Source organism: Leucoraja erinacea, chromosome 22, assembly GCF_028641065.1.
Source record: "Leucoraja erinacea ecotype New England chromosome 22, Leri_hhj_1, whole genome shotgun sequence".
NCBI lineage: Eukaryota > Metazoa > Chordata > Chondrichthyes > Rajiformes > Rajidae > Leucoraja > Leucoraja erinaceus.
Window position 1 is genome coordinate 27470031 of NC_073398.1, and position 27976 is coordinate 27498006.

The following is a 27976-nucleotide window of genomic DNA, read 5'->3' on the forward strand; positions in this document are numbered from 1 at the left end:
CATGTACCTGTCTTACAGTGTCTTAAACGTTGCAATATTCCCTGTCCCATGCTTTGTGTGAAAAAGTTACCCCTCCGATTCTTATTAATTATTTTCCCCTTCACCTTAAAGCTACGTCCTCCGGTCCTCGATTCACCTACTCTGGGCAAGAGACTCTGTGCATTTACCTGATCTATTCCTCTAATGATTTTATACACCTCTATAAGATCACCCCTCATTCTCCTGCACTCCTGAGTCCTGGCAATATCCCCAGAGCCCTGCCATTCATTGTGTAGGTCCTGGCTGTGTTAGACCTCCCAAAATGCAACACCTCACATTTGTCTGTATTAAATGCCATCAACCATTCCTCAGCCCACCTGGCCATCTGATCAATCGCTCCCCAGCTGGCCAGACAATTCAGCACAGAGGAGAAATTGAACCACAGATGATTCTGGCTTACTTGGCTAATAGCATTCTTAATTGTCATGACAAAGAATGACATTTTCCAGGCATCTTCATGTTAGTCACCCACTTTTTCAAATAGATTAGATCTGGTCTCTGCCACCAGATCCTTTACACTTTGTGAATGAATGTTCTATTGAGCTTATAATATTCATGCACATATTTTAAATTCACATAAAACATTTATAAGACATGACATTAAAAGTAATGCTATATTTTAGCAGGGCGTGGAATTTTTTTTCTTAAATAATTATAGGTTCTTTCTTTAAAATCAAATATTTAAACTAAATGATATTACCGGTAACCTAGCACATTTAGAATTGCCTGGTATTCTAAAGCTTGAGTGAACAAAGGCAGCACATCTCAGCCACAATATCTTGTATTATCCTAGACTTTAAAGTAATAAAATGTCCCAAAGCGGTTCAATGGAAAATGAGTATATAAAAATTGGCAATGAAAATAAAGGAAATATTTTGAGAGAATGGTATTGAGGAGATTTAAGAATGGTTTCAAGACAGAGGTGAGGTAAAGCGCAGGTATTGCTGAAGTTAAGGCCTGATGAGTTGAAGACTAACAATGGTAGAACAAAGCGAGCTGGGAAATGACAAAAGGTCTGCATTGGATGAATGTGCAACTCTGGGAGAAAGTCAGGTCAGCAGAAATGTACAGATATAAGGAGAGGCACACGCAGATTAAAATTTAAAGGCAGCATATACAGGGGTGATGAGTGAACAGCATCTGGTACAAGCTAGCAGAGGGACAGCTGAATTTTAGATGACCTCATCTTTAGGACGGGTGCCAGGACAGCATTCAATTAGCCCTGGCTGGATGCAGCTGAGCACAGATGAGATGAGGTGGGGATGGAACCATGTAATGTTATGTAGTCCATTTGCTTGGATAGGATATTGGTTTGGAAGCTCAGCATGGGGTCAAATGGGATAAACAAGTTGTGACTAATCTGGCTCAGAATACATTATAATATTAATATGTGGATAGTGACAAGCAAGTTAAGGAAGGAAAAAAATCATAAGGAGCTCAACTGGGGTGGAATTTAAAGACTTTTGAAGGCAGGGTGCTGGATATGATGGTAAGGTGAGTTTGGAAAACCTCTAAACAGTATCAGCTGTTGAAGTGTCATCTTGGTTCAATTGATTAAACCTGTATGATGAGCAAGTTATCAGTTCAAGTTTCACTATGGGTTTGAATGGATACATTGAGTTGGGATGTTGATGTAGTGTCAATGCAGCGTTTATTGTCTGAGGTTGCAATCTTTTTATTGTGAAATTAAAGCAAAATCATATGCGACTGTTCAAACGGATGGGAAATATATGATGTTTAAGAGGGAACTGCAGATGCTGGAGAATCGAAGGTTACACAAAAAAGCTGGAGAAACTCAGCGGGTGCAGCAGCATCTATGGAGCGAAGGAAATAGGCAACGTTTCGGGCCGAAACCCTTCTTCAGACTGGAAATATATGATAATGAGATTGCAGCTCAGCTGCCCTCGCTAACACGGTGTACTCATCTTAATATTCTCTGTTTTGAGCTGAGAATTTGGGCTATAATTAGGCTGATGCTTTTCAGAGAGAAGGAGACAAAATAGAATGAAATGGATATCCTGCTCCTGGCCAATCTCCCAATGTTGGAAGCGGCGAGTTGGCCGAGGTTAACTTGACTACGTTCACATTCAGAGTTGAACAGCTAAACAGCACCAGCAGCCCAAGTTCATGTATAAAATATAGTCAATGAAATGAGGCGCTGTTGTACTCTTGGCGTGCATAAAATCATACTCCACATAGAAAATAGGTGCAGGAGGAGGCCATTCGGCCCTTCGATCATGGCTGATCCCCAAAACTCTGAATCTTTTGGATTGAAGGCAAAAAGACTCAAAGCAGTATGTGCTTACTTGTATGGGTGGACAAAGAGTTAACCACAAAGAAGAATAGGAATCTAAAATGAAATGCCAATTATAGTTTATTACAGCAGAAAGGATGAGATGGTATATTGAAAAGTTATCAATTATAAGCAGAAATACATTTTCCCCATTATTGTTATTGCACTAGTACACTGCTCATTGAATATTTAATTCTAACAAGCAATAATTAGCTAACTTTGGAATGAGATGTGTACCTGTCCTTTGGATCATGAGCTGTGCAATGCTAATTAGGAGGCTCTGCATTTAGCACAGCTGCAGATAGCTCAGCCCGATTCATCCCCTTCTCACGCAGGCCAGAAATTACATGTTTATCTAATACATTTTTGGTGCAGTATATTTGACCCACTTTATGTATGTTGTTTATATTTTCAGCCCTTTTATTTATTTATTGATGCTGAACAACCTTAACAAACCTCTACTTCTCGCAGGAAGCTGTGGCTGCTATTTACAGATTTATAACTCAGGTCTGCTTGGCTTTCCTCTTTCTCACTTCACTATTCTTCCCCCTACTATTACTTTATAGTGGTATCAATCATCTCCTGCGGTAAAAACACTTGATTACTGCCATATTTCACCCCATAATAAGAGTTCTTTCACAATTTTATGTTATCGAAGCAGTAGAGATTAAAACATAGTAATGTCAGCCAGGTCTTTCTGCAATCAATTCATTTTATGAGAATTTGGCAGGGTTTGCGAATAAATAACGTACTTTGCAAATCACAACTACCACTGATTATTTTAAATCTTGCTCACTTAGGCAATCTTGCAAAAAATCCTCAACAATCACATTGGGACCTCTGTGCAGAGTGTCACAGTTACACAGCTGTCTGTCAGCCAATCTAGTTGGATTATCTCTGGATTTTATTCAAGAGAAAAATTGACACAAAAACTCTTGGTAGCTCTCAGCTACGGCAGATGCAATAAGACGAGACTAAGGATAGAAAATCACTTCCATTCTTCATCCTCTACCTTGTGCACACAATAAGATGAAAACAGGCTGAGGTTTGTCTGTGATGCAGCCCTGTTCAAAAAACAGACAAAATGGTGCGGAGAGTTTATGGGCACTCACAGTAACTTGATGGGTTTTTTCCCCCACTATCTTGCTTTCTTGTAATATCAAATTTTACAGAGTTCCCCAAAAATGCAGCTTTATACAAATCAGGGAATCGGCACGTCAGCAAAGATTACTGAATCTTCTTTCGCTAGGATAGAGAAGGCTGAAGGGTCATCTGATAGCGACAGATGGAGATTTTTCATGCGGAATGGTGATTATAGGTCAAATAATATAATACATCTATTTATAAAACCGATATGGAATTGAGGCAAGAGTGGTAGAGATTTGGAAGCTGCTACCCCAAGTTGTGTTGGAATTGTACACTACTGATGCATTAATGGGGAAGCTATAGGGACATGGGGGAGAAATCTGTAAAATAATATGATGATAAGATGAGATGAAGGGGAGCAAAAGGAGACTTGCTTGCAGCATAAACACCGACATGGATCAACTCTACTAAATGTGTTTTTTTTCTTTTCTTTACATTAAATGCACCTCTATGTAATGTAAACATGTTTTTATATGTGAGGAAAAGAGAAACCAGGCAGGCGGGGAAAAACATAATTAAAATTTGAGAAAGCTTGTATGAGAGAGGAATCAAAGCAGAGACCAGCAGGTCCAAGTTGCCCTATTGCAGCATTATAGATTCAACTGCAATTCTGAAAAACTAATGAAAGATGCCAATAAAACAAACACTCAACAATTCATAAAACAAGATCAGAGTGCAAACGAATTCTGCATAGAAAATGCTCTCCTTGCTGTTGTATGTTTATGCTGACTGCAGCTAATTCATACTGTGGTGCTGAAACAACAGTACTAGAATTTTGCAGGTGTAATCATGTCGCCGACATTTCCCATGTTAGAATGCTGTGGGCTCATGTGGCCCAAAGCCAGAATCAGAATGCAAGAATCGCAGCAAGTCCTCATTGTGTTGAAGGCAGCTGCTAGAATTGCTCCTGGGAGACAGGACTTGATAACTCTCAAAGCACTGGCTGTGGGCTAGGTAACACTGCAAAGATACTTCTGATAGAATCCTTGCTTTTGAAATAAATCCCACAGAAAATAGTCTCTGTGTTAATGAAATATTCTGCATTGTGTAGAAATTGTATTTACGTACAGCATTATTTTACAAGGGTTTCAAAGGTGTATGTTGAACAGTGATATGTAACTCTCCTAGAAAAGGACTGAAAAACATTCTAAGGCACAAAGTGCCGGAGTAACTCAGCAGGTCATGCAGCATCTCTGGTGATCATGAGGATGAGGAGGAGGAGGAGGAGGCGCTGTCCTGAACGGCTGCCTGTCCTGCAGCTGTCCATTTTTTTCCCCTTTTTTTTTATTATTTTTAGTACGTTGAGTGTGCAGTCAGGGGGCCAAATCTTTTTATGTGTGGAGGGTGGTGGGGGGAAGGGGGGAAACTGTTTTTCAAGTCCCTACCTGGTCGGAGGGGTTGCCTTCCTCCGAGCAGCGTCTTCGACCTGTCCTTGCGGCCTACCAGCGGGTCCTGGAGCGACGTTTCCCTGAGGGGATCTGACCAGAACATCGGCTTTGGCGGCGGCGCAGAACATCGGCTTTGGCGGCGGCGCAGCGCTGGAGCGCTGTCGTGGAGCGGGTGATGCCTTTCCTGGAACTCCAGTACGCTGGGACCGCCGATAAGAACATTGTGGAGCCGCGGTTCTGCGGAGCGGCCAGCTGCGACGCTGCACTTTACATCCCGGAGCCTGGGATCTCTCGTCGAGATCGCCAGTGTGTGGAGCTCCGTCCGGCGCGGTCTGTTGGCTTGGAAGCCGCGGTCTCCGGTGGGAAGGCGGCCGTTCCTGGCACCCCAAGCCGCTGGGGGTTCTCCCGACGCCGGAGCACCATCACCCGGCGAGAACATCGGGCGCCGTGGCGGCGACTGTGGAGGCCTCAATAGGCCCGACTTTGGGTGGACAAGAGGATGGGGACTGGACTTTGTGCCTTCCCCCACAGTGGGAACCACTTGGGGGGATGTTTTGGTGTTGAATTTCTTCTTGAATGCTATGTTGTATTTTTATTAGTGTGCTGCAAGGACATCTGAATTTCCCCTGAATAAGGGGATTAATAAAGTCTAATCTAATCTAATCTAATCTAATGAGTAGGTGGCGTTTCGGATCGGGCTGAAGAAGGGTCCCGACCCGAAACGTCACCTGTCCATGTTCTCCGGAGATGCTGCCTAACCCTCTGAGTTACTCCAGCACTTCATCTATTTTTGTAAACCAGCGTCTGCAGTTTCTTGTTTCTAGAATAACATTGACAGTTTCATAGTCCTATTTGTTCAAGGTTTCTCTCTGCCAGCTCTTAGAAAGAACCATTTAATTAATGTCATTTTCCCACGGACTCGCAATGTTCTACTTTCTGATATCTCTCTAACTCCCTTATTGAGTCACCATTGAAGTTGCTTCACCATCCTTCCAGGCAGCACATTCCAGTATAAGAACGATTCAAAATACCTGACAGGAACAATGTGCAATTACTGCAGATACTCATGCTTCAAACAAGTTGGCATCCAACAAATCTGAGGATAGACATGACAAACATTCTCTTCCAGGTATGTGCTAACACTCGCATATAAAGATTTGCTTTTATATTCTGTCCATGTGGTATATTCCCATCAGCTGTCACTTTGTTCCTCCACCGCTGGAATACTTAAAAAGAAGCAGCATCCTCTTGCTGCATTTATCCAACCAGCTATATTCAGTTTTACATCAGCACTGGGACGCACAGCTGAATCAGGAAGAAGCACCAACATAAACAAACCACAACAAAATCAATATCCAAAGGTGCTTAAGATCTGAAACAAAACCAGGAAAAGTTGCAGGATATCAGGTGTTACCAGCAGGAAGTGAACGAATGATCCGGATTGTTGAATATACTGATGGGCTGAAAGGTGTACTTGGTTTCTGCCTCCACAAATAGTGCTCTAACTACTGAAGGTTTTCCAGTATTTTTCATTTTTATCGATCAATATGGTTCATCTGCCCATAAAAAGACATGCATTTGATGCCCCTTATTTGACCTCTGCACATCCCAATGAACTTTACAGCCAAATAAATAGTTTTGAAGCCTAGTCGTTGCTGCAACATGGAAAGATGTTCTGTGTCCATTTCTTACGGTTGTTCCTCCAAAGTGAAAGGACAACCTGCACGGAACATGTTCAATCCTCTCTTTTAACTCCAAACTAGAATATTAATTTCTAGTTTTCTTGGCATGTTGATTGGGATAGCATATGTAGGTTACCCATCAGGGAAAGAAAACACAACTTGTATTGAAACAGCACATCGATCAATACTCCAATTATTGACATGTGGCCATTATGCAATCACTTACCACTTTCTGCAGGTGCTTCTCCTTACGCGCGTCCACCATCACAAGCCCCTCCTTGACTAGTCCCAGACCTACATCATCCTTCGTATCGGTAAACTGCAGTGTAACGTTCGAGCAACTGAGTCCTCCAAATTCAACATTCAGCAGGCACTGAGTGTTTTGAATGTCCCTGACGATACTGTCGATGGCATCAGCTCGAGCATCTTCCTGCAGGACAGAAGACCACTTTGCTTAATAGCAGTTATATTATAACTGGACACAAGAACTCACCAGCAATGATTGTTTTGCTGAATCTTAGTTTTCCCATTTCCAGAGTGAGGACTGGAATCTGCTTCCAAATTCTGGGATGAGAAATTGCATGTGATACTTGCATCTTCTGGATATGTGTTGCCCAACACAGGTCGTATAATTAATAGGAATCCAAAATGTCAAACATCCCCCCCCACAAATAGGACTTACTTCAACTACTAAGTTGTTAAAGATAATTAATGGACATTGACCTAATAGGCTGTGAAATTCCCGAAGATTTATAAATGTCACATTCTTATCCTCAGCTACATGAAGGATCTTGATACACAATGTGAAAATCTACATGCGTGTTAATAACATCAAGCATTACCTCATATTTTGTTTGCATAATTTACAATCCACAATATTAACATTGAATTCTCCCATTTTAGGTAACCTCTTACAACCATCTCCACCCCCCCTGCCTTTCTCCCCACATCCCCTCCTTACCCCATACCACCCTCTATTACCCACTTCCACCTCTATGTCAGCTGGGCTCGTACCTATTTCTCCCCGCCCCTCCTGGACTCCATCCTCTGGCTTCCCAATTTGCAAATCTTCAATCTGTCTATCGCTCCTGCTTTTAGCTCTGGCCTTTGTTACAACTATAAAAACCCTCAGCTGTGACCACCTATTACCTGCCACACATTGTCCTGCCTCTCTTCTCTTCCAAATGTCTTCCTCCCCCTCTCCCCTCCACTTACGATCAGTCTATAGAAGGGTCCCGATCTGAAATGTCAGTATCCATGTTCTCCGGTGATGCTGCCTGACCCACTGAGTTACCCCAGCCCTCTGTGTCTTTTTGTGTAAAATCATCATCTGCAGTTCCTTGCTTCTACATTCTAGCTTTACCTCTCTTGGGCCTTTTCATTGTCAATTGAGGTTTAGTTTGCAGCCTCTGAATCAATAAGCTATTGTTTTGACAGCAACACCAGAGTTACGAGGATCAGATCTCATACTAATCTTCAAGTCCAGTCCCGAGGGAGTGTTACACTCTCTGAGACGTTGATTTTCAGATGAGATATTAAAATGAGGCCTGAACATATCTCTCAGGCGCAGGTACAAGATCCTTTCAAAGTAAGAAAGAGTTATCCCTGGCGTTTTGGACACGAACTAGATCATGCTAGTGCAGGCCAGCAGGTCTAGAGAGACCAATGGCCATCTCAAGGGCAAGCATCAGGTGTTCAAAATTTCTGCAGCAGTTCATTGTAAAGTGGAAGCACTGACAACACGGAAGTCATCAACTGTTATTAAACCGCTAGGTTTAGCTGTTCTTTGTTTTTGTTTTAATTCACTGGATATATATAGTGATAAAAAAGTTTAATGAGTTTTTGAAAACATCTATTAAAAAGGAAATCCCACTGCTTTTAACAGTGGCGCTGCAGTAGAGTTGCTGCCTTACAGCGCCAGAGACCCGGGTTCAATCCTGACTACGGGTGCTGCCTGTACAGAGTTTGTATGTTCTCCCCATGACCGTGTGGGTTTTCTCCGGGTGCTCCTATTTCCTCCCACACTTCAAAGACTTACAGGTTTGTAGATTAATTGGCTTTGGTAAAAATTGTAAATTGTTCCTTGTAGGGAGGATAGTGCTAGTCTACCGGGACACCGCTTGGCACAGACTCAGTTGGCCGAAGGGCCTGTTTCTGCCCTGTATCTCTAAACTAAACTAAGTTGCCCTGATCATCAGAGATATTTGGGAACCGTGCAAAGTCAGAGGGGTCCACAGAAGGAGCCTTAATTTGCACTGCCTGAGGTTTACTTGCCTCTCGAGGTTCCCTCTGATTTGCGACACAACTGTGGAAGTGAGGCGGTGAGATTATTGGGAGTTGCATAAACGCAAAAGGTTTGTATGGCGATAGGACTTGTGGGAATGGGCAGTGGGGGCAGGATGCCACTGAGACAATGGCCGGGTCCAACTCAAACAGCCCAATATTTCTCCATCACTCTGCATTACTGAAACAGATTGTAGAGTCAGAACCACATTGCTGTTTCTAGGAACAATTTCCTTCATTACAAAAGTGACTGCACATCCTCGGTTCTGAAATGGCTGGAACATGGGGAAAGGATTTCAAAATGCAGCACAGAAATGCAAGGTTTTTTTTTGTTATCAGCTTGCAAACCTTTCTACTACACTGTTCTCCAAGGGAAGTATGCAAAGATTCTAAGTAATTCATAGCCTGAAATGTCAGCTTGCCTCAGCTGTAAACATTCCTGCAGTTGTGAGTTCAGTTTCCATTTTGCAACTTGGAACATATTTCTATGAGATACTGAAGGAGTCCTGCACTTTTGACAGCATGAGGATGGGATGTTAAAACACGTCAAATGGTTCATGTTGCCATAGTAAGCCATGCTCCCCAGAGACTGCCACGGAGACACATTATTTGGACAGCGTTGAAAGAGGGTAAACAGTGGCAGGATCAGTATGCCATCAAACCCCCAGGAACTACCTGCAGAATAGCTTTTAGTGTTGGAAAATCACATTTAAATAGCATGCCCGAGAAATGTTCTGTTTTATTAAAGCAAGAAACTGCGGATGCTGAGAATTTGAAAAAATAGAATATTCTGGAAATACTCAGCATCTCCGACAATATCTAGGAACAACATTAAACTTTTAAATTGATGAATTTTTCACTTTTCTGATTAAAGTTCATCAACCAGATTTACTTTTACCTCAGTTTATTGTGTTTTTTACTCTACAGATTTGCTGAGTATTTGCAGCATTTCCTGTTTCCCGTCTGTCATCTCATACTAGACTAAGTTGGACCCGTTGGGTCCCTGTCACACGGGAGACCTGGTCCCCCAATGCAACCCATTCCCCAATGCAATATTCCACCACTCACCCATTCCCCCAATGCAACCGTCCCCCCAACGCACCACTCACACATAGCCCCCAACTGCGCAGGCACGGCTCATTTCCCCTCATCCCTTTTAACCCCCTCCCTCTTCTTTCCCCTCTCCTCCACCCTTCCCCTATCCCTCCCTCCCTCTCCTTTCCCCTACCCTCAGTCAGTCACTCCCTCCCGCCCTCCATAACTCCCCTCCCCTCCCTGCCCCCTCCTATCCCTCCATCCCCCACTCCCCCTAGAGATAGAGATCTCTAGAGATTCCCCTCTCCCTACCTCCCCCACTCCTCTCTACCTCTATTCCCCCTCCTCCCCCACTCTCCTCACCTCCCCCATTTTCCCCCCTCTCTCCCTCCCTACCCCTTCCACTCCCTCCCTACCCCCTTCCTCTCCCTCAATTCCCCCCACTCTCCCTCCCCAGGATCTTTCCCCTCCCCCCCTCCCCTCCTCCCTCTCCTTTCCCCTACCCTCAGTCACTCCCTCCCTCCCTCCATCCATAAAGAGCAGTATCTGCAGTTCCTTCCTCCACAGGTCATTCATTGTTAGCTGTAGTTTCGATCCCGTTGACTTGACGATTGGACCAGTTTGCAGTGTGTGTGTGTGTGTGTGTGTGTGTGTGTGTGTGTGTGTGTGTGTGTGTGTGTGTGTGTGTGTGTGTGTGTGTGTGTGTGTGTGTGTGTGTGTGTGTGTGTGTGTGCATGTGAATTACTCAAACTTTGGGCAAACTGCTCGGCCACTCTGCAACCCGACTCTCTCTCCCCCCCCCCCCCCGCGCCTCAGCCGCCGCTCGGCCCATCCACGCCTCCCCTGCCTCGGCCCATCCCCCCCCTCCCCGCCCGCCGCTGCTGCTCGGCCCGTCCCTACCCTGCCCACCCGCCTACCTGCTCGGCCCATCCCCGCCCGTCCCCTGCTACTCGGCCCCTCCCCGCCCTGCCTGCCCGTCCGCTGCTGCTCGGCCCGTCCCTACCCTGCCCACCCGCCTACCTGCTCGGGCCGCAATGAGGGGGGGGATGGAGTCGGTGTTCGGTACGGTGGGCACCACGAGTTTCGATGAGCTGGTGGAGAAGATTTCCTCCGAGAAGGCAGTGAGAGTGAGTTACCGCTACGGCGGCGGAGATGGACCCGGGGGACGGGACCGCCATTCCCGCAGAGGGCGGGCGGGCGAGAGGGGTGAATGATGAGGGAGAGAGAGAGAGACGGGACCAGGGCCTCCACTGAACCCCCCACCCCGCAGTCGCCGCAGGTAGTGGGGGAGACGACAGACAAGTTACTGTGAGGAGGGAAGAGAGGAGTTTGTGAGTGAGGCTGGACAGGCTTCCGCTGGTGGGGCAGGAAGGGGCGCTGCCACCCTGGCCGTGGCATTGACTGACAGAAGAGACCAATCTGCGTGGCGCTGACTGAAGGAATTTGCGCACACGGGGTTTTTAAGATTTTTAAACCTCGATAACTTTTACAATATAACACAGATCGGAAAAAAACTTGTTGAGCTTGTAGCACAGGACAACGGTGAGTAACCTGCCGAAAAATCATAGTGGTATCATGTACCGTTTTTGCGCAAATAGAAAAACCCTGCAAACCAGAAGAGCACAAGATCAGAGTTTTAGTTATGTATAGATTTCTGATTTGATCATCCTTTTTTCCCTGCTATGTCCTCCACTCTCTTCCACTCATAGAGCGATATAGTGTGGAAACAGGCCCTTCAGCCCAGCTGGTTCACACAATATATCCCAGCCACACTAGTCCCACCTGCCAGCATTTGGTCCATGTCTCTCCAAACCTGACCCATCCATGTTTCTGTCTAACTGCTTCTTAAATGTTGGGATAGTCCCTGCCTCAACTACCTCCTCAGGCAATTTGTTTCATACACCCACCACCCTTTGTGTACATTAAAGTTCATTAATTTCTAACTTTTCCCAGTTGAAAAATCACTGATCTGAAATGTTTGCACTATTTCTTTCTTGACTGATGGAACCTAACCTGATGAGTATTTTGGACATTCTTTGCTTTTAGTTTAGATTTCCAGCATCTGTGGTATTTTTCTACTCAATTCCAAACCTCCATAGCCCATATTTAGGTGAAGTGTTTTGTGGGTGGGGAAGGGGGGGGGTTGGAAGGAGGAGGAGGGAAGAGAGGGGATCATAAGGCCCGGTATGTTCTGAAGCTGCAAACGCCACAACATCACTGCAACAAAATGCTTCACTTTCCAGAAGCAAATCTCACAATTTGGCTTAAAACCAGAAAATGCAGGTTATGCAGCATAATCATAGTCGGGCCCACTGGGCATATCCCACAGCCTCACCATTTACAACACATTACACAGACAAATATGTTGGTAACAGCTCCGTTAGCTTACTTGGACTCAATCTATCATTCAGATTCACTTTGTTCTATATGTGCCTCCCTCATTTTTGCTGCTACTGAAAACTAACTTGCCTTTTTCTCCCTTTCCCAGTTCTGACGAAGGATCCCAGACCTAAAATGTTAACTATTTCTCATTCCAAAGGTGCTGCCAGACCTACCAAATGTTTCCAGCATTTCCTGTTTTTATTTCGGATTTGCAGCATTTGTGTTTCTTCCGTTTTCTAAATTTGGCTACGTTATTGCTGGAGGTAACAGGAGATCAGAAGGTTCAATCTGTGCTCCATCTTCTCAGCTGGGCCAAAGGTAGTATGTGAACGCCACAGAATGATCAAAACACCTATAGAAGAAATGGCCACTCAGTTTCCCTTCTCCTAATCACAAAAAGAGCAAGCTATCTAAGTCGTGAATGTGTGTGATTATTACAAGAGCGCAGGATAGCATTTGGCTGAGATGCACCCCATGATTAAATAGCTGGAATGTATTCATCCTCTAGATTCCTGTATGAAGAATGGGCAACTGGATCAGAGGGCTGGCTGGCATCCAGCCGCGAAGCATCAGCAAGTCTGTGCTTACATAGTTGGTGGAATGAAATGGAAAATGTCTAAAGTCGAAACTGAGACTTTCAGATATATTTTTAGCTACTGATCGCACCCACCTACTCAATGAGAACATCTTTACCTGTCAACACCACAAGGTGCCAGGTATGTGTGAGAAGAAGGTGAGTAAAAGCTACTCTGAATTCAATGAGTTATACTTATTTCTGCAAATCAATCTTTCCCAAGAAAACAGGCTGGGAGAAAAGAAATGCAAACCAAATGAACCTGGTTTAATTAACTATTTACTGTTATGACTTCAATTAAATATATAAATTAGTAATTCCCTCAAGGGGTACACATTCATTATACTTGCAAATTATAAATGAGAGACTAATGGAATCAACTGATGGTTGCTAGGGAACAGAATGCTCTTTAGTACAGGGAGCCTGCTGTAGGACAGTTGATAAGTGTCGCTTTGAAGATGCAATGATATTCCCAGTGGCTAGAAGCTTGATAATTTACAACACTATTTTGAAATATAGACATGCAAAGATGGCATCCAAGAAAAAAATTACCCTCTTCATCAGAAAGTTGAAATCATGATCGTTCACGCTATACCCTAACCCTTGTAATCCTCTCTTTTTTGAGTCCTACTCAGAGTGGAATTTATTTTTCTTTCACAACGAGGAGATTTTTTTTATCACCTCATGTGTGGCAGTATCTAATTACCAACAACAGAAAATGCTGAAACTAAAGGTCAGTTAGCACTGGTGAGAGAAAGAAAGACAGTTTAACATTTTAGGCAGATCCCGCAATGTGAAATGTTTCATTCGTTGCTATTTACTCTTTACAGGACCACCGCATTTGAAACAACCTGGTGCAGCTTCTTAAATACTATTTAGGGTGGATGTTAATTGGCAATCTTGTCAGTGATGGTCACAATCCATAAATAATTAAAAATCAGAGGAAGTACTTGAGCTTCTTCATTAAACAACAGCAATAATGTTTGTTATAACCAGTATCTATGTACATTCATTGCTCATTGCCGGTGATTCCTCTTTGATTGAGGCTAAGAGGTATTAGTGCAGGAAACTCGACCGCCCAAACCCAAAGAGTGAAGCTTTCTCCACTGTTTTCTAGAATCAATTACAGAATAGAAGCACAACAGTAAAAATGAATGTTGGAAGACAACGGGAGATTGACCATTATAAAGACAACATACAAAGTGCTGGTGGAAATCTGAGGGTCAGACGTCATCTGTGGAGGAAATGGACAGATGATGTTTTGTGTTGGGACTTCCTCAGACTGATGAAGTAGGGGAAGGGGGAAGGGGTGAAGCTGGAAGAAAGGTGGGGGGGCGGGACAAAGCCTGGGAAAGTGGAAACAGGTGAGAAAAGATTTGGTTGGCAGACGGCTGGTGTAAGTAACAAAGGTAAGAGGTGAAAAGGAGATAAACGGGTATCAGATAAAGAGAGGAATGATATGTAAAGCTGGAAGGGGGCATGGGGAGAGAGGGGGAAAAAAGGAAAATTAGGGACTTGGAGATGGGCGGTGAGTGTAGGAAGGAGTGGAAAGGAGCAGGGTGACTGCGAGGTGGGAGCAAAGAGAGCACAGCTGAATGGGGCTCACAGGAAAGAGAGGGGTTAGGGTGGTATTACTAGAAATTGAGGAATTCAAGAGTCATACCCCTGCGTTATAACCAAGCGGAAAGAGGTGCTGTTCCTTAAAGTTTGCATGTGGCCTCATCCTGGCAACTGACAAAATACTGTTGCATATGGCCTCATTCTGACCAAGGAAAAATGGTCAGTACAGGAATGCCAGGGAAAATTAAAATGATTAGCAAATGGGAGGTCACCTAGTCTATGCTTGGTCTCGTCGAAGTAAAGGAGGCCACAGCGGACGCACCAAATGCAGGAGATGAGGTTCGAAGAGATGTACGTGAACTTCTGTCTCACCTGGAAGGGCTGATGGGGTCCCTGGATGACAGTGAGGGCAGAGATATGGGAACAGGTGTAACATCTCCTGCATTTCAGAGGAAAGTACTTGAGGAGGGGGTGGGTTGTGTGGGGAAGACATGACCAAACAAAGGAATTCCAGTGAGCCTAGTCTCTGCAGAAAGTGTAAAGGGAATGGAAGGATGTTACAGGTGGTGGAAATGTTGGAAAATGATATGTTGGAGGTGGAAGCTGATGGCGTGAAGTTGAGGATCAGGGGAACTTAATCCTTGAACAATCTGGAGGGAGCGGGAGTTAGAGCAGAACGGCTGGACGCAGAGGAGACACCACTTTCCCTGCACAAGTGCTGCCTGACCCACTGAGTTCCTCCCGCAGTTTGTGTTTTGCTCAAGATTCCAGCATCTGCAGTTCTTTGTTTCTCCATTGTAAAGACAAAGCCCTTAATCATTTTGAACACATAATACAAAGCAGAGACAGGAGGAAAGTTTTCAATGTGTTTGTCATCAAGGAGGAAATATTTACACTGTAGGCAGATAGGGATGGTCATTTTGATTTAACCCAGCAAAGTGAGAGGTAATTAATTCAGAAAGATCCACCTGGACAAGGGAATTATACAAAAAAATGGAGAATACTGATTGTTATGGATAATTTGATCTTTAAAGTCCACAGGCTCATAAGGGAGGCTGGACAATTCAATAAGATTGTTAAAAGGGATTTTTAAGGATTTTTTGTTTAACCAAGGCATAAAATATTCCATTAGGGAAGATAATCTGAAAGTGTATACAATATTGTTAGGGCATAGTTTGAGTACTGCAGTGCATTTCTAGTCATCATATTGCAGGAAAGATGCAACTGAAATGGAGAGGGCGCACAGATGTTTGATGAAATTGTCACCAGAACTGGAAATTTGTAGCTTTAAGGAAAGATTGGATAGGCTAAGGGCTTCCTGGTGTGACTTAGTTGATGTGTAGCAAATTATGGGGGTTAGACAGAGTGAAAAGAAAGGACCTCGTCCCCATAGCAGAGGACCAAAAAACAGAGTCATGGATTTAAAACAATTGGTAGAGAAATTAGGGGGGAGGTGCGAACAAACCCTTTCTTTCCAGGAGGTGGTAAGGGTCCTAAAGGAAGGTAGAGGATGAATCCCTCATCACATCTGAACAAAAATTGGATGTGTTCTAGAGGGCCGCAAGTTATGGACCTTACACCCAAAGGTGGGATTTATTTGGATAGTCTTTCGTTGACCAGGACAGACCAAATGGCCTCCTATGTCTGAGATTTCCGATGATTCAATAAATGATTTAATTCATGTTTCTGGCTGAGTAAAGAATGTTGAACAGTACTATTTTTTCACTGCACTGGGAAATTTAGTGTTCTTCGGAAGCTCTAGCACAAGGTGTAACTAAATATCTCATCCCTTAAACAAAAAGTCAAAATGAAAAACAAACAAAATTGTAGATGCAGAAAGTCTAAAATAAGAACAGAAAGGTTTGAAATACTCAGCAAGTCACGTCGACCTGTTTCCCCTCATATAGATGCTACCTGATGTTGTCAGGGTTACCAACATTTTCTGTTATAATTTCAACTCTAATAACAATCTTCAAAGCTTTTCTTCGTCTATTTTGAAGATAACGTGTGCGAATGCTAAGCACTGATGTTGGGGGAAATAGAAGAAAAAGTTAAGAACGTCACATAAGCAGCTTAATTCACAACACTGAAGATTATTTACTGTACGTCCATTTTCTTTACATGATAACAGTACCAACATTAAATTAAACAGGCCCACTAGCACCATTTGTGTATCATCAGGCTGGAGTTTTGTCTACATTTCCATATTGGTTTTATAGCAATCACAAAACTTACAGATCATGTGAAAATAAAAAAAATAATTGTGAACATTTGAAAGGAGTTATTCAGCTGCAGTTATACTTACATCTTGTGGCACCTGGATATATGCAAAGCAATACTCTGTGGCCTGCGGTGGCAGGATCCGTGTGCCGAAGGCAGGCGGCAAAACACCTAGGCGAGAAGATGCCACATTCTCTCTCTGCGGTAAAGAACAACAATTAGCACATCTCACCCTGAAGTGACTACAACAACAGCTTGTTTATATAGCACCTTCAATTTGGTGTTCACAGGAGCATTATCAGATAAAATAGGATGCATATTAGGACAGTAACTGAGAGCTTGGTTGTAAAGGTTGGTTTTACAGAGCATATTTAAAAGAGAGGTGTGAAGAAGAGTCCCATCCTGAAATGTCACCAATTCATTCCCTCTACAGATGCTGCCTGACCTGTGGAGTTACTCCAACAACTTGTGTTTTGCTCAAGATTCCAGCGTCTGCAGTTCCTTGCTCCAGATTCCAGCATCTACCATTCCTTGTATCTCCATCTTTTCCCTCTTTTAGAACATAGAACAGTACAGCACAGGAACAGGCTCTTCCGCCCATAATTACTGTGCTAAATACAATAACAAGACCAACTCATACTTGCATGCACATAATCTATATCCCTATTTTCCCTGCAATACCATGTGCCTATTCAAAAGTCTCTTAAATGCCACAATCCACCATCACTCCCAGCAATGCTTTCCAAGCACGTTCCTCATGATGTTAAAAAACTTGCCCTGCACATTTCCTTTAAACCCCATCTCACCTTAAAACTATGCCGCCTGGTATTTGATATTCACACCATGGGAATAAGGTTGACTGTCTACCCTATCTGAAGGGACATTATTTACCAGGGTCATGGTTATGCAGGTATCAGTCTACAGAATGACTGATGTTGTTTCTGTGTGCGTCAGCTATATAAACGCATGGAGAAAACACCATTATGATTTCTTCTGTAGATGCCCACAGCAGGTGTTCAGTAACCAGAAAGAAGGAACCAGGCTGTATTCCTCCACTACCAACAGTCATAAGGTCAACTTGATCAATTATCGAGGTACTGTTAGAAGTTCTGATTTGAGTTAGCATTAAAAGGAGCATGTCCAATGAATTTTCAGTTCGGCTAGACCCACTGAGTAAATCAGATGTATCCAAAGTGAAGAATAAGCAAGGAAGTTTCAGAAAGCTATTTCAAGTGAGATTGCCTTCGGATTAAATTTTGTATTAAAGATGATGTTTGTGGTTCAATGACAGTTTCTGCAAAAAACACACATTTTGGGAAACTGAAAGGAAGATTGAGGTTCAGTCACCCTCTAACTGAGCTCAGCAACTGTACAGTAAACTCTCCAGCAGCCTTCACAGCATCAAAGATATTGCCTTAGAACACCATCTACTAATCTATTCATTGGAAGTCTGAGGCTACAACTCAGATTTATGGCACTGTTTTTTTAAATTCAGTTCAGAGATTATTTCTTTTTTCTGTTAGTGTCCATTAAAATTCTGTCAGTGGCATAATCAATGAAATGGCTTTTACACGCATAAATAAAAATAACAACACATGCACATTCAAATTCATACTGGGTTATTAAAACACATTTAATTCGACGCTTGTCTTTTATGAAATGCTTATTTAAAATATAAACTATGATAATTGTATGAATAAAGCTCCATTAGTAATGACAAAATCGATCGCGTGTGCTATGTTGTAAACAGACAGCTCAGACGAGTCTTTACTATCGTGTCTAACAAGTGGGAGGGTCTGGTGGGTATGTTGCTCTGAATCAGGGAAGTGGATCACAAATTATATACTTCAACCTACAGGTTACACTATCAGTGCACAGACATCTCACATCAATGATGACCTTTTCAACGTCTTAAACTGTTTTCCCCAGCCGCTGTTGCGACAGAGAGTAAATTGCACACTGGCACAATTTCTCTGCTGGCTCTTGTGGTATTCCCTCCATTTTGTTCTTGTTATCACGGAACACAAAAAAATTACTGAAGGCTGCTGGATCATTGGGTATCTCAGGGCTTTCAACAAGGCTAATGACTTTTTTAACAAATGTAATTACCGAGCCAGAAATGTATTACAAATCATTTCAAAACCCTGTTGCAAGTACATGCTGGAGTGCTGGTGAGCATGTGGCAGCGATGTCGCCGCAGGAGTTCTCCAGCTAGTCAGCTTACGAAGGATCCATCTGGTGATTCAACGTGGTTTCTGATTGCACAATTGCCTGAGCAAAATGTTGTCCTCTTCTACGTGCTTTCTTTGCATTTTAGTTACAGCTGATGTTAGTGACACCTGCACTCTTCCAGAAGCTGACATTTGGCACCTCGCAGTGCTCTGAAATTTGACAGGCCGTCTTGCCAATAATAACAGAAATATAAACTCCAAATATAAAATATACAGTATTGAATCAGATTTCTTTCAGCAAAATCTTTGCTTTTCTTTAAAACAGTCAGTTGCTGCTTTTCTTTTGTATCCTATTCCCAGCACATTTATTATCTTTTATTCCCCTACTGTTACCACACGACTGACCAATTAAATGGGACTGGTCAGTGGTCTAAATGCGTGTTTTGAAAGTAACACGGAGTATTCCCAAAGTATAAATTCCACATGGAGTTTAATCTGTCTTATGCAGAACCTAAAGCATTTGATTCATCAATGGGATGAACTTACCGTACTCACCTTCCTTGACCATTGTGCCCTAAAACTGGGACTCCTGAGAATCAGTTAGTTATTTAGATAATGTGTGAACATGACATGAACTTAGCATGCATTTACACAAGACAGTACTTGAAAAAAAAATTAGTTAAAAAGAAAGTCGCTCCTGGACTGTCAGTGTGAAGAAAGTGTTATTCAGCATTACTGCTAATTATAATCTAATTCCTTCCCCATTGCTGGCTCTGATTCTCTCAGCTTCACAGCAGGTGAGATACAAATTGATGAAGGATAGTGATGCGAGTTGAAACCAGCATTTATTGCAAGGAAGGGGAGGGGGTTAATGACAATTCATGGCTGAGGGAGAATGCAATTGACTCCCAAATCTCATTTAAATGCCGGTAGCAAAATAAATTTAAAGACGCATTCAATTTATCACAGAAAGGAAATGTGGGTTGGTACTTCAACAGCATGGTGTCCACCTTCAAATTAACAGAATCCAAGGGAATTGCTTAAGCTGAGAAAAAACTCCATCTGGCTATGTTCCTAGTTGTGAATCGGGTTGACCGACAGCTGCCCTTCTATTTGATGAACATTCGGAGAGCTGTGTGCGGAGACCCATGAGCTGAAGAGGTTTTTTTTCATTGCAATGTGGAACCACTTCAGAGCTGTAGAGGAAATTTGACAGAGCAATGGCAATCTGTGCATCAGGCACTGATGCAAAACTCTCAACAGCTGCTACAGAGCAACCCGAAGATATATCACTAAGTGCTTGCCTTAAGAAAACCATTTTTTTTTTTTGGTCATAGGACTAACTGTATGGAGCAGGGGAACAGAGCCCACAGTCCTTGAAGGCATTCAGTTTTTGTCTCGCAAAACAGATGGCATCTGGTATCCCCATGATTTGAATCTGGAGTCAGCTGTAGTTACAATGGTGCACCAGCAAGCAAGTAGGGTTGGATGGGTGATGACAGCAGAAAGTAGTGTTTTGAGCACAGAGTTTAACAATAGTTCTTGAAGTGCAGTCAATGATCTAATGTGGAAAGTGTGGCAATATTTTGCACACTGGGTTTCACAAATGACCAAACCTCAGTTTTGGGATATTGCTTGCGGATTCAATGTTGCTCGGACAAGGTCTGACTTCTCCATCTCTTTAGGAATCATGCCATGTTATCTTTTACAATCACTTGGGCTGATGCCATGGTATTCTTCAGTACAAGCGAAAGGACAAATTCAGAATCTGTTAAGGTAGCTTCTCTAACAGAGCTGCACTTTGTCAGTTCCACACTGAAGCATCAGCTGGATTCTGCACTCATAACTCTTAGTGTATTCTTGCTTCCACGAAAAATAGGATATTTCAGTGTGATCACAACATGGGAAATGGAAGCAACCCTCCATTAGTGAGCTCAGACTAATTTATTCCAGTACTATTATAGGTTTTCTTTAAGTGGCACCTTTTCCATTCATTACACAAAACTATCAATGCTAGGAACTGTATAATTCCAGATTTTTGAGACCAAACTTTGCCCGAGATACTTCCAAGAGACAAGCAAATTATAGCTTCCTGAAAATGCACCATTCTCTTTATCAACCGCTACAATGGTTAGGGGAAGGGTTTGCATGAGTAGAATTACAACCAATGTAGCCAACTGGCACTAATAATACGGTGCAAACCCCCCCCCCCCCCCCCCCCCTAATGGTTTGATATGATCCTCTCCCTGTAGTTTAAGGTGTATTAAAACACAGCACAGAAGCTGGCCACTCAGCCACCAAGCCTATGCTTTACACTTAGGCTGCAAAGTTCCATAACGTGTTAGCAACTCTAGTATTCTGACAAAATTCCATGCCAGTCCTGCTCTACTGTTTTAGTCTATTTCCCTTTCATCCAATTGGCTATTGGCTAATGAGATAACAACAGACAACATTTCACTGCAAAGGTAAGTTATTCAGAGAGGCTGAATTCATATAATTTACAACTGACGGGAGAAAGACTAAATGACAGATGCTGGTGAAAGGATAGTGTTGCAATCGACTGAGTCACAATCCCTGTGTTGCTACAGGTTTGCTGCAACATGCAGACAGATTTATAAACCATCTGCAAGCTTTTGGTTGGGGGAAAAAAATCAATATATTTGTGAGAATATCTTTTGGCTCCTTGCATTCACTCAATTGGATTTATGAGAGATTAGATGCAGAGCCAGTGGTAATATTTCGCTCTGTGGGAGTAATTAATTTGGGCAATATTGGTAAGGCTTCCTTTACTGCCATTTCTGGTGTACCTACACCTCTGGTGTAAAGATGGCCCTACTTGAACTGCTGCAGTCCTTGGGCTAAAGGTGACGGAAACACTGGCATGTGTTCCAAGTCAAGAAGATTGTGTGTTTCCACAGTGGTACTGAAGATACACACAAAATGCTGGAGTAGCTCAGTAGTATCTCTGGATTGAAGGAATAGGTGACGTTTCACACAGAGAGTGGTGAATCTCTGGAATTCTCTGCCACAGAAGGTAGTTGAGGCCAGTTCATTGGCTATATTTAAGAGGGAGTTAGATGTGGCCCTTGTGGCTAAAGTGATCAGGGGGTATGGACAGAAGGCAGGTACAGGACACTGAGTTGGATGATCAGCCATGATCATAATGAATGGCGGTGCAGGCTCGAAGGGCCGAATGGCCTACACCTATTTTCTATGTTTCTATGTTTTTTGAGTCGAGACCCTTCTTCAGACCGCTCTTGTGCAATTCTGTGATGGAAATTACAGAAAGAAAAAAGTCCTGCCAAAGGTATATTGGGAAACCTATGACTGTGGTCATGTATAGGGACAAAAGTGAGGTGTGTGGATAAATGTGCAATCTCAGCTGTACCAATCAATTTCTTTAGTTTTGATGGCATAAAATATACGAGTATTGTTGTGGCTGCACAAATTCAGACTACAGTTGAGTATCTGATCCCACTTCTGATTTAAACCTTGTACATGATGGATCGGCTTGAAAAGATCAGGAAGGACACACTCATCAAACAGTGCACATACTCTTGTAACAATGATATTGATCTGGAACTTGCTTGTAATAAATGGTGACCACTTCTTCCATTCCACCACTGTTCCTCCCAAGTTATCAATGATCTGTGATGTCGCTGCAGTCAGTTGTCAAAGAAAGTTTACCTAATACTCATCAATTTGAAACTGGATATTGTCAAGATTCTTTTGCAGCTTGCAAGGGCAGCAGGATATCGTTTTGCTGTGGGCATATCCTTTAGCAAAGATGTCCTGGGAGTGTGATGGTAATCCTCTAACTACCACAGCCATCCTCTCTATGTTAGATTTAACTGCAGCCACTAGAGAATTTTCTGTAGACTCCCAACTGGCCTACTTATGCTGCAGCATTGTTGATGCCATTATTTGTTCAAATGCTGTCTGTCACCTCCTCTCTATGTTCCTATGATCACTTGCCCTTATTCAATTCCCCCAACAGAGCATACTTTATCTGAATTCCCCATATGCAATGCTTTAGGAGATAGTCCTGTACAACATAAAAGGAAAACATTGTATTGTTGTTCCCTTTAAAGATCAAAAAGACAGAGGCTTGGATCATGGTTCGGATTATGTTGCTTTTCTTACAGCTGATCAAAGATAAGCAAAAATCTTGGAAACTCACGTCTGCATGTCATTTGTGACCAAAGTCAAGAAAGAAGTGGATTTCTGTTAAAATGAAGCTCTTGAAAGTTCATTGATTCCAGAAATTTCAAGTAAACCTTCTCAAAGATAAATTGTTTGGTCTGATTAAAATAGGTGGGGTACATATCCCCTTGTAAAACAAAAGGAAGAGCAAGGGAGAAATGGGAAATCATGATGAGGAAATGAACTGTCAGTGTAAGACAATTCACATTCTGCTTGCAGTGCAAGATGAAACCGCTCCCCCAGAATCTCAGTGCTGCCTAAAATTCCTGGGAGTGCTGTAAATGTCAGGTTTCTAGCAGACAATACGCTTGTTCCAGTAATTACTTAAGCAATTTAGAAAAGGAATGAGCTAACATGTTTGCTATTCCCAGAGATGGCTGCTTCTTAACTGCAGAGACCGCATATATTTTGAACTCCAGGAAATGCACTGGCTGAATATGAATATTCAATCAGTTTTCTATGAAAGCTGCTGTAATGCAATGAGTTCTCTCCTATTTGGTTGGGAATGATTAATGCAGCATTATGTATAGCTGGATTAAGACGATATTCAATAGACGGGAAAATCCTTTTAAAAATAACTGCGCCTGGTAGTTGGAGAATCACAAATGAAAAAAAAAATTAATTAAAATTTAAATGGCAGAAAATTTATGGAACCATTATGGAAGATGTAACGTGGCATCAAATGTCAGGTGCATGTTACAATTATTCTCATTTCATTAAGGAAAAAAAATAACAAAGTCAGTAACAGCAGCAGGATCTCAAATTTCTGTCTCCATTTTCCTTTTCTTTGTTTCTTTTGTGATGTATTCTTGAATATTTTTTCTTGCAGTGACCATGTCACACCAAACACGGATTGAGATTTTTAAAAAACAATTGTTGTTTTAACCCTGATGCGGAGGAATTCCATCTGCTTGCGAGGGAGAATGAAACGTGGAGGTTTCAAACAAAACAATTAGCCATTGAAAGCGTTGAACAAAGGAGCGAACAGTCATAAGGTACTCACGTTGCCATAGTCAATGTAGAAGATGTGGACTTTGGCCGGCGACTCTACCTTTTCCACCCGGGCTCTGTACCTGTTTTGAAAACATAAGTGCGATTAGCGAGAGAGACAATTAGTTGGTCTGGGAACTGTTTTTCGCAAGGCAGGCTGCTGTGATCTGGCCTTTGCATTCAGACCCTGCTGACACGCATATAACATAAGTAGAGGACACACAACGGTGGCCACCGCTTAAATGGTGCTATCCGACATTGATGAAGCTGTTTTCACAACACTGCTCTGATTTTTCATTAACCTGGCCTTCCAGCAGCACTTTCCAATTTATTTTTTACCCAATCTTCATTTATATTTTCATAATGCTCTTGTGCATTGAAATGTCTCAGAGATGCACAAGTTATGTCTGTCATTTCGCATCAAGTGGCAATCATGTTGGTAGGGCGAATGGTCGCTGATAGAATGAATATGGTGCTACCAACAGGGTAAACAGTAAAGAGATGAGTGGGGTGCCAATGCATGTTGCAACCAGAATCTGGGCACCAACATTACTGAGCACATCAGATTGTGGACGAGGCATATGGAGCATTGCAAACATTAAAATTAAAGTCAGGAAAAAAACATAGAAGCTGGAGAAGGGTGGGAAAACAAAAACATTTGAAATCGGGTGGAAGGAGGAGGCTGACGATGGAAGATGAAGCAATGGTCAACCAGTACATCACAAAATTTGCCAACAAATATATGTCAGAAAGGAACACAGAGCGTGAAATATCCACACAAAAGTGAATCTTTGCAGCCATAATGATAAGCTGAAAGGTTTAAAGTCAAGATAACAACAGGAGAAACATTTGCTGCGGGTTGCAGGGTAGATACAGAAACAATAAGCTAAACTTCCTGGACAAAGCCTGCATGTACCACCTGTACAGCTCAGATGTGCTGTGCTCTCCGTGTGATCTCCCAATATTGGACCCCATGGAGTTACATGACTTTGCCAAATTCCCCAGCAGTTACATTGGAAATGTGTCTGCTAAACCTACCTGGAGCAAGTGTTGGAACCCATTCACCTGATAGAGAGGTCTGACTTAAGAAAGACAAGTATAATTTATATTTTTTCAATTATTTGAGGTCATTCATATTAAAATGTTGCTATGCCTTTGATCCTCATAGTCATTTGAAGCACCGTCCTTCCAGCAAAGTTTGCTTAGCTAGCTTGTCACAAGGTAGGAGTTTACCATTTTGAACCAACACAGCAAACTAACATCGGATAAATTCTGCAGTTGGTATGCCTGTCACCAGAGATTGCATGCAACGTTTTATGCAGTAAATTCAGGACTATGGATGGATTACATGAAGGACTACTATTGGTCATTTTTCAAAAAATCCAATTCAATTCATTTCTCGTCCCCCCTTATTGGTGAATTGCCATGCCAAGACAGGGGAACAGTGAAATATGTGGTGCAGTCCCACCATCATGAAATACTGGCAAGGTTGCAATGTCTTAATCGAATGCTCAATCCTCATAAGAGAGGCTCAGTGATGAATGCTGACGATCTATTTGTTCTCAGCTGATATCCATTAATAATGGTGATTGTGGATCGGACAAGGCAGTTTAGTTTGTTTCCTCCATTTGTGATACTCACACAAACACAATTCCTTCAGTTAACTCAGACAGATTTGGGTTGCAACTGAGAGCTTACAAGGCTGCATAGCTGAACTACACACAACTAAATACTGTTTGGGAGAGCAATACAATGTTAAGATAATTAAATTATTTACACATTTGTTAGTCACGGAGAGAATCCTGGATCCTGATTTCATTGCAGCAGAATCACTGGCTTTACTGCAGCATCTGCAGAACAATGAATTGTGCTGTTGTGAATAATAGCCTGGCTTCAATAATTCCTGCTTGTAGGTTTCTTTCATACACATAAAACAACAATAAAATAAACACTTCCCCTAATGCTTGATCTTTCTACCAACATTGAAAGCACAAATTATAATATAAAAAGACCAGCTTTCAGTATTCCAGCATATTGGATACAGATTACTGTAGGCTCCAGTGTGCACTCAAGGTTGGCCCTGAGCAGAAATGGCATGATGCTTCTCAGTTTCGGCTTAGTTTATTGTCACGTGTACCGAGGTACAGTGAAAAGCTTTTGTTGTGTGCTAACCAGTCAGCAGAAAGACAAATCATGATTACAATCGAGCCATTGACATGATAATGAATGAGGGTTCCCACGTTTCATGTACAGGTCATCCTCCATCTCATCCCCGTGGGGGTGGAAGGGGAGGGGGGTGGAAATGGAGGGGAAAACTAGCTCTCCACAGCACCCGGGGGACGGAAAGATGCCCCACCACACACCCAGGGAGGATATCTCCCTCATGCCCCATGATGAGCTGCGACCTCTCCCATATTCCTCTTGGATGTCAAGGCTATCCAATGATATGAGTGGTTAACATAGAAAATAGATGCAGGAGGAGGCCATTTGGCCCTTCGGGTCAGCACCACCATTCATTGTGATCATAGAAACATAGGCCCATTCGGCCCTTTGAGCCTGCACCGCCATTCAATATGATCATGGCTGATCATCCAACTCCCGTATCCCGTACCTGCCTTCTCTCCATACCCCCTGATCCCTTTAGCCACAAGGGCCACATCTAACTCCCTCTTAAATGTAGCCAATGAACTGGCCTCAATTACCTTCTGTGGCAGAGAGTTCCAGAGATTCACCACTCATGGCTGATCATCCACAATCAGTAACCGGTGCCTGCCTTCTCCCCATATCCCTTGATTCCGCAAGCCCCTAGAGCTCTATCTAACTCTCTTTTAAATTCATCCAGTGAATTGGCCTCTACTGCCTTCGGTGGCAGAGAAATTCACAACTCCCTGGGTGAAAACGTTTTTTCTCATCTCAGTTTTAAACGGCCTCCCCTTTATTCTTCGACTGTGGCCCCTGGTTCTGGACTCCCCTAACATTGGGAACATTTTTCCTGCATCTCGCTTGTCCAGCCCTTTTATAATTTCATATGTTTATATAATATCCCATCTCATCCTTCTAAATTCCAGTGAATCACCAAATATTCTTCACTGAGGTGGTATGTGCACCTCAAGGGTAATACCCACCGAATATTATATTCTTGATGTTCTTCATCTATAATTGCTCATTATTTTAATTATATTCTTGCCGTTTGAAGAAAATGCTGAGAATGTTTCCTGAACAATTGGCTTTTTGATCATCCAAGCACTCAACGAAAACACTGCAGTTGGCATTCACTCATGCTTCGTATGTTTGTACTAAAGCACAAGGCACAGAACACAGACGTAAATGCTTAAGTAAGCTAATTTTCTCCTGTTTCCTCTTGCATTATCAGTATTCACACAGAAGCAACTTTCTGTACATATCTCTGCAGAAAGTCAGGATTTTGGGGGTTGAATGTATTGCATACATCTGGGAAGTGACTCTCTTACACCCAGTTATCTGTTTCGGAGGGATCGACAGATTCTGCTAGGCATGGGGCAGATGAGAGGGGTCGTGGGTGCTGTCGTATTCAACTGTTTGTGCATGCTCTCTGCAAATGTTCGCTCAGAGCCCAGCCAACTTTTTCAGCTCTTCTTTGAACTGCATCATGCAGTCATTCATCATATGAACTGACAGATGAAAGCACAAGGAACTGCAGATGCTGGAAACTTGATCAAAACAGAGAGCTGGAGAAACTCAGCGAGTCAAGCAACATTTGTGGAGGGAAAGGACAGGGGATGTTTTGTGTTAGGGCCTTTCTTCGGACAAATAAAACCCAGACCAAATCACAGGTGTTCATGTCCCATATGTGAAGTTTGAAACTACAAAATTCTGATTCAACGGTGAAAGATCTACCTGCAAACTAAGTGAATTTTACATGTATTTCCATTTTAAAATTTGGTATGATATGCTAATACTGGATTTTTTTCATCCATTTATTACACTGAATCCAAAAATGCCACACAATGTTTCTTTACAGTTTTACCAAA

General features: G+C 42.6%; 1 protein-coding gene across 1 annotated transcript in view; it reads right to left on the reverse strand.

Annotated features, from left to right (window-relative positions):
• Positions 1-27976, reverse strand: part of snd1 (staphylococcal nuclease and tudor domain containing 1) — a 736770-nt gene that overhangs the window by 44872 nt on the left and 663922 nt on the right. Inside the window, exons 20-22 of the mRNA XM_055653291.1 lie at positions 23980-24049; positions 16688-16801; positions 6775-6978 (exon numbers count right to left, since the gene is read on the reverse strand). Of these exons, the coding sequence (XP_055509266.1) occupies positions 6775-6978; positions 16688-16801; positions 23980-24049 (388 nt within the window). The remainder of the gene's footprint in view (positions 1-6774; positions 6979-16687; positions 16802-23979; positions 24050-27976) is intronic.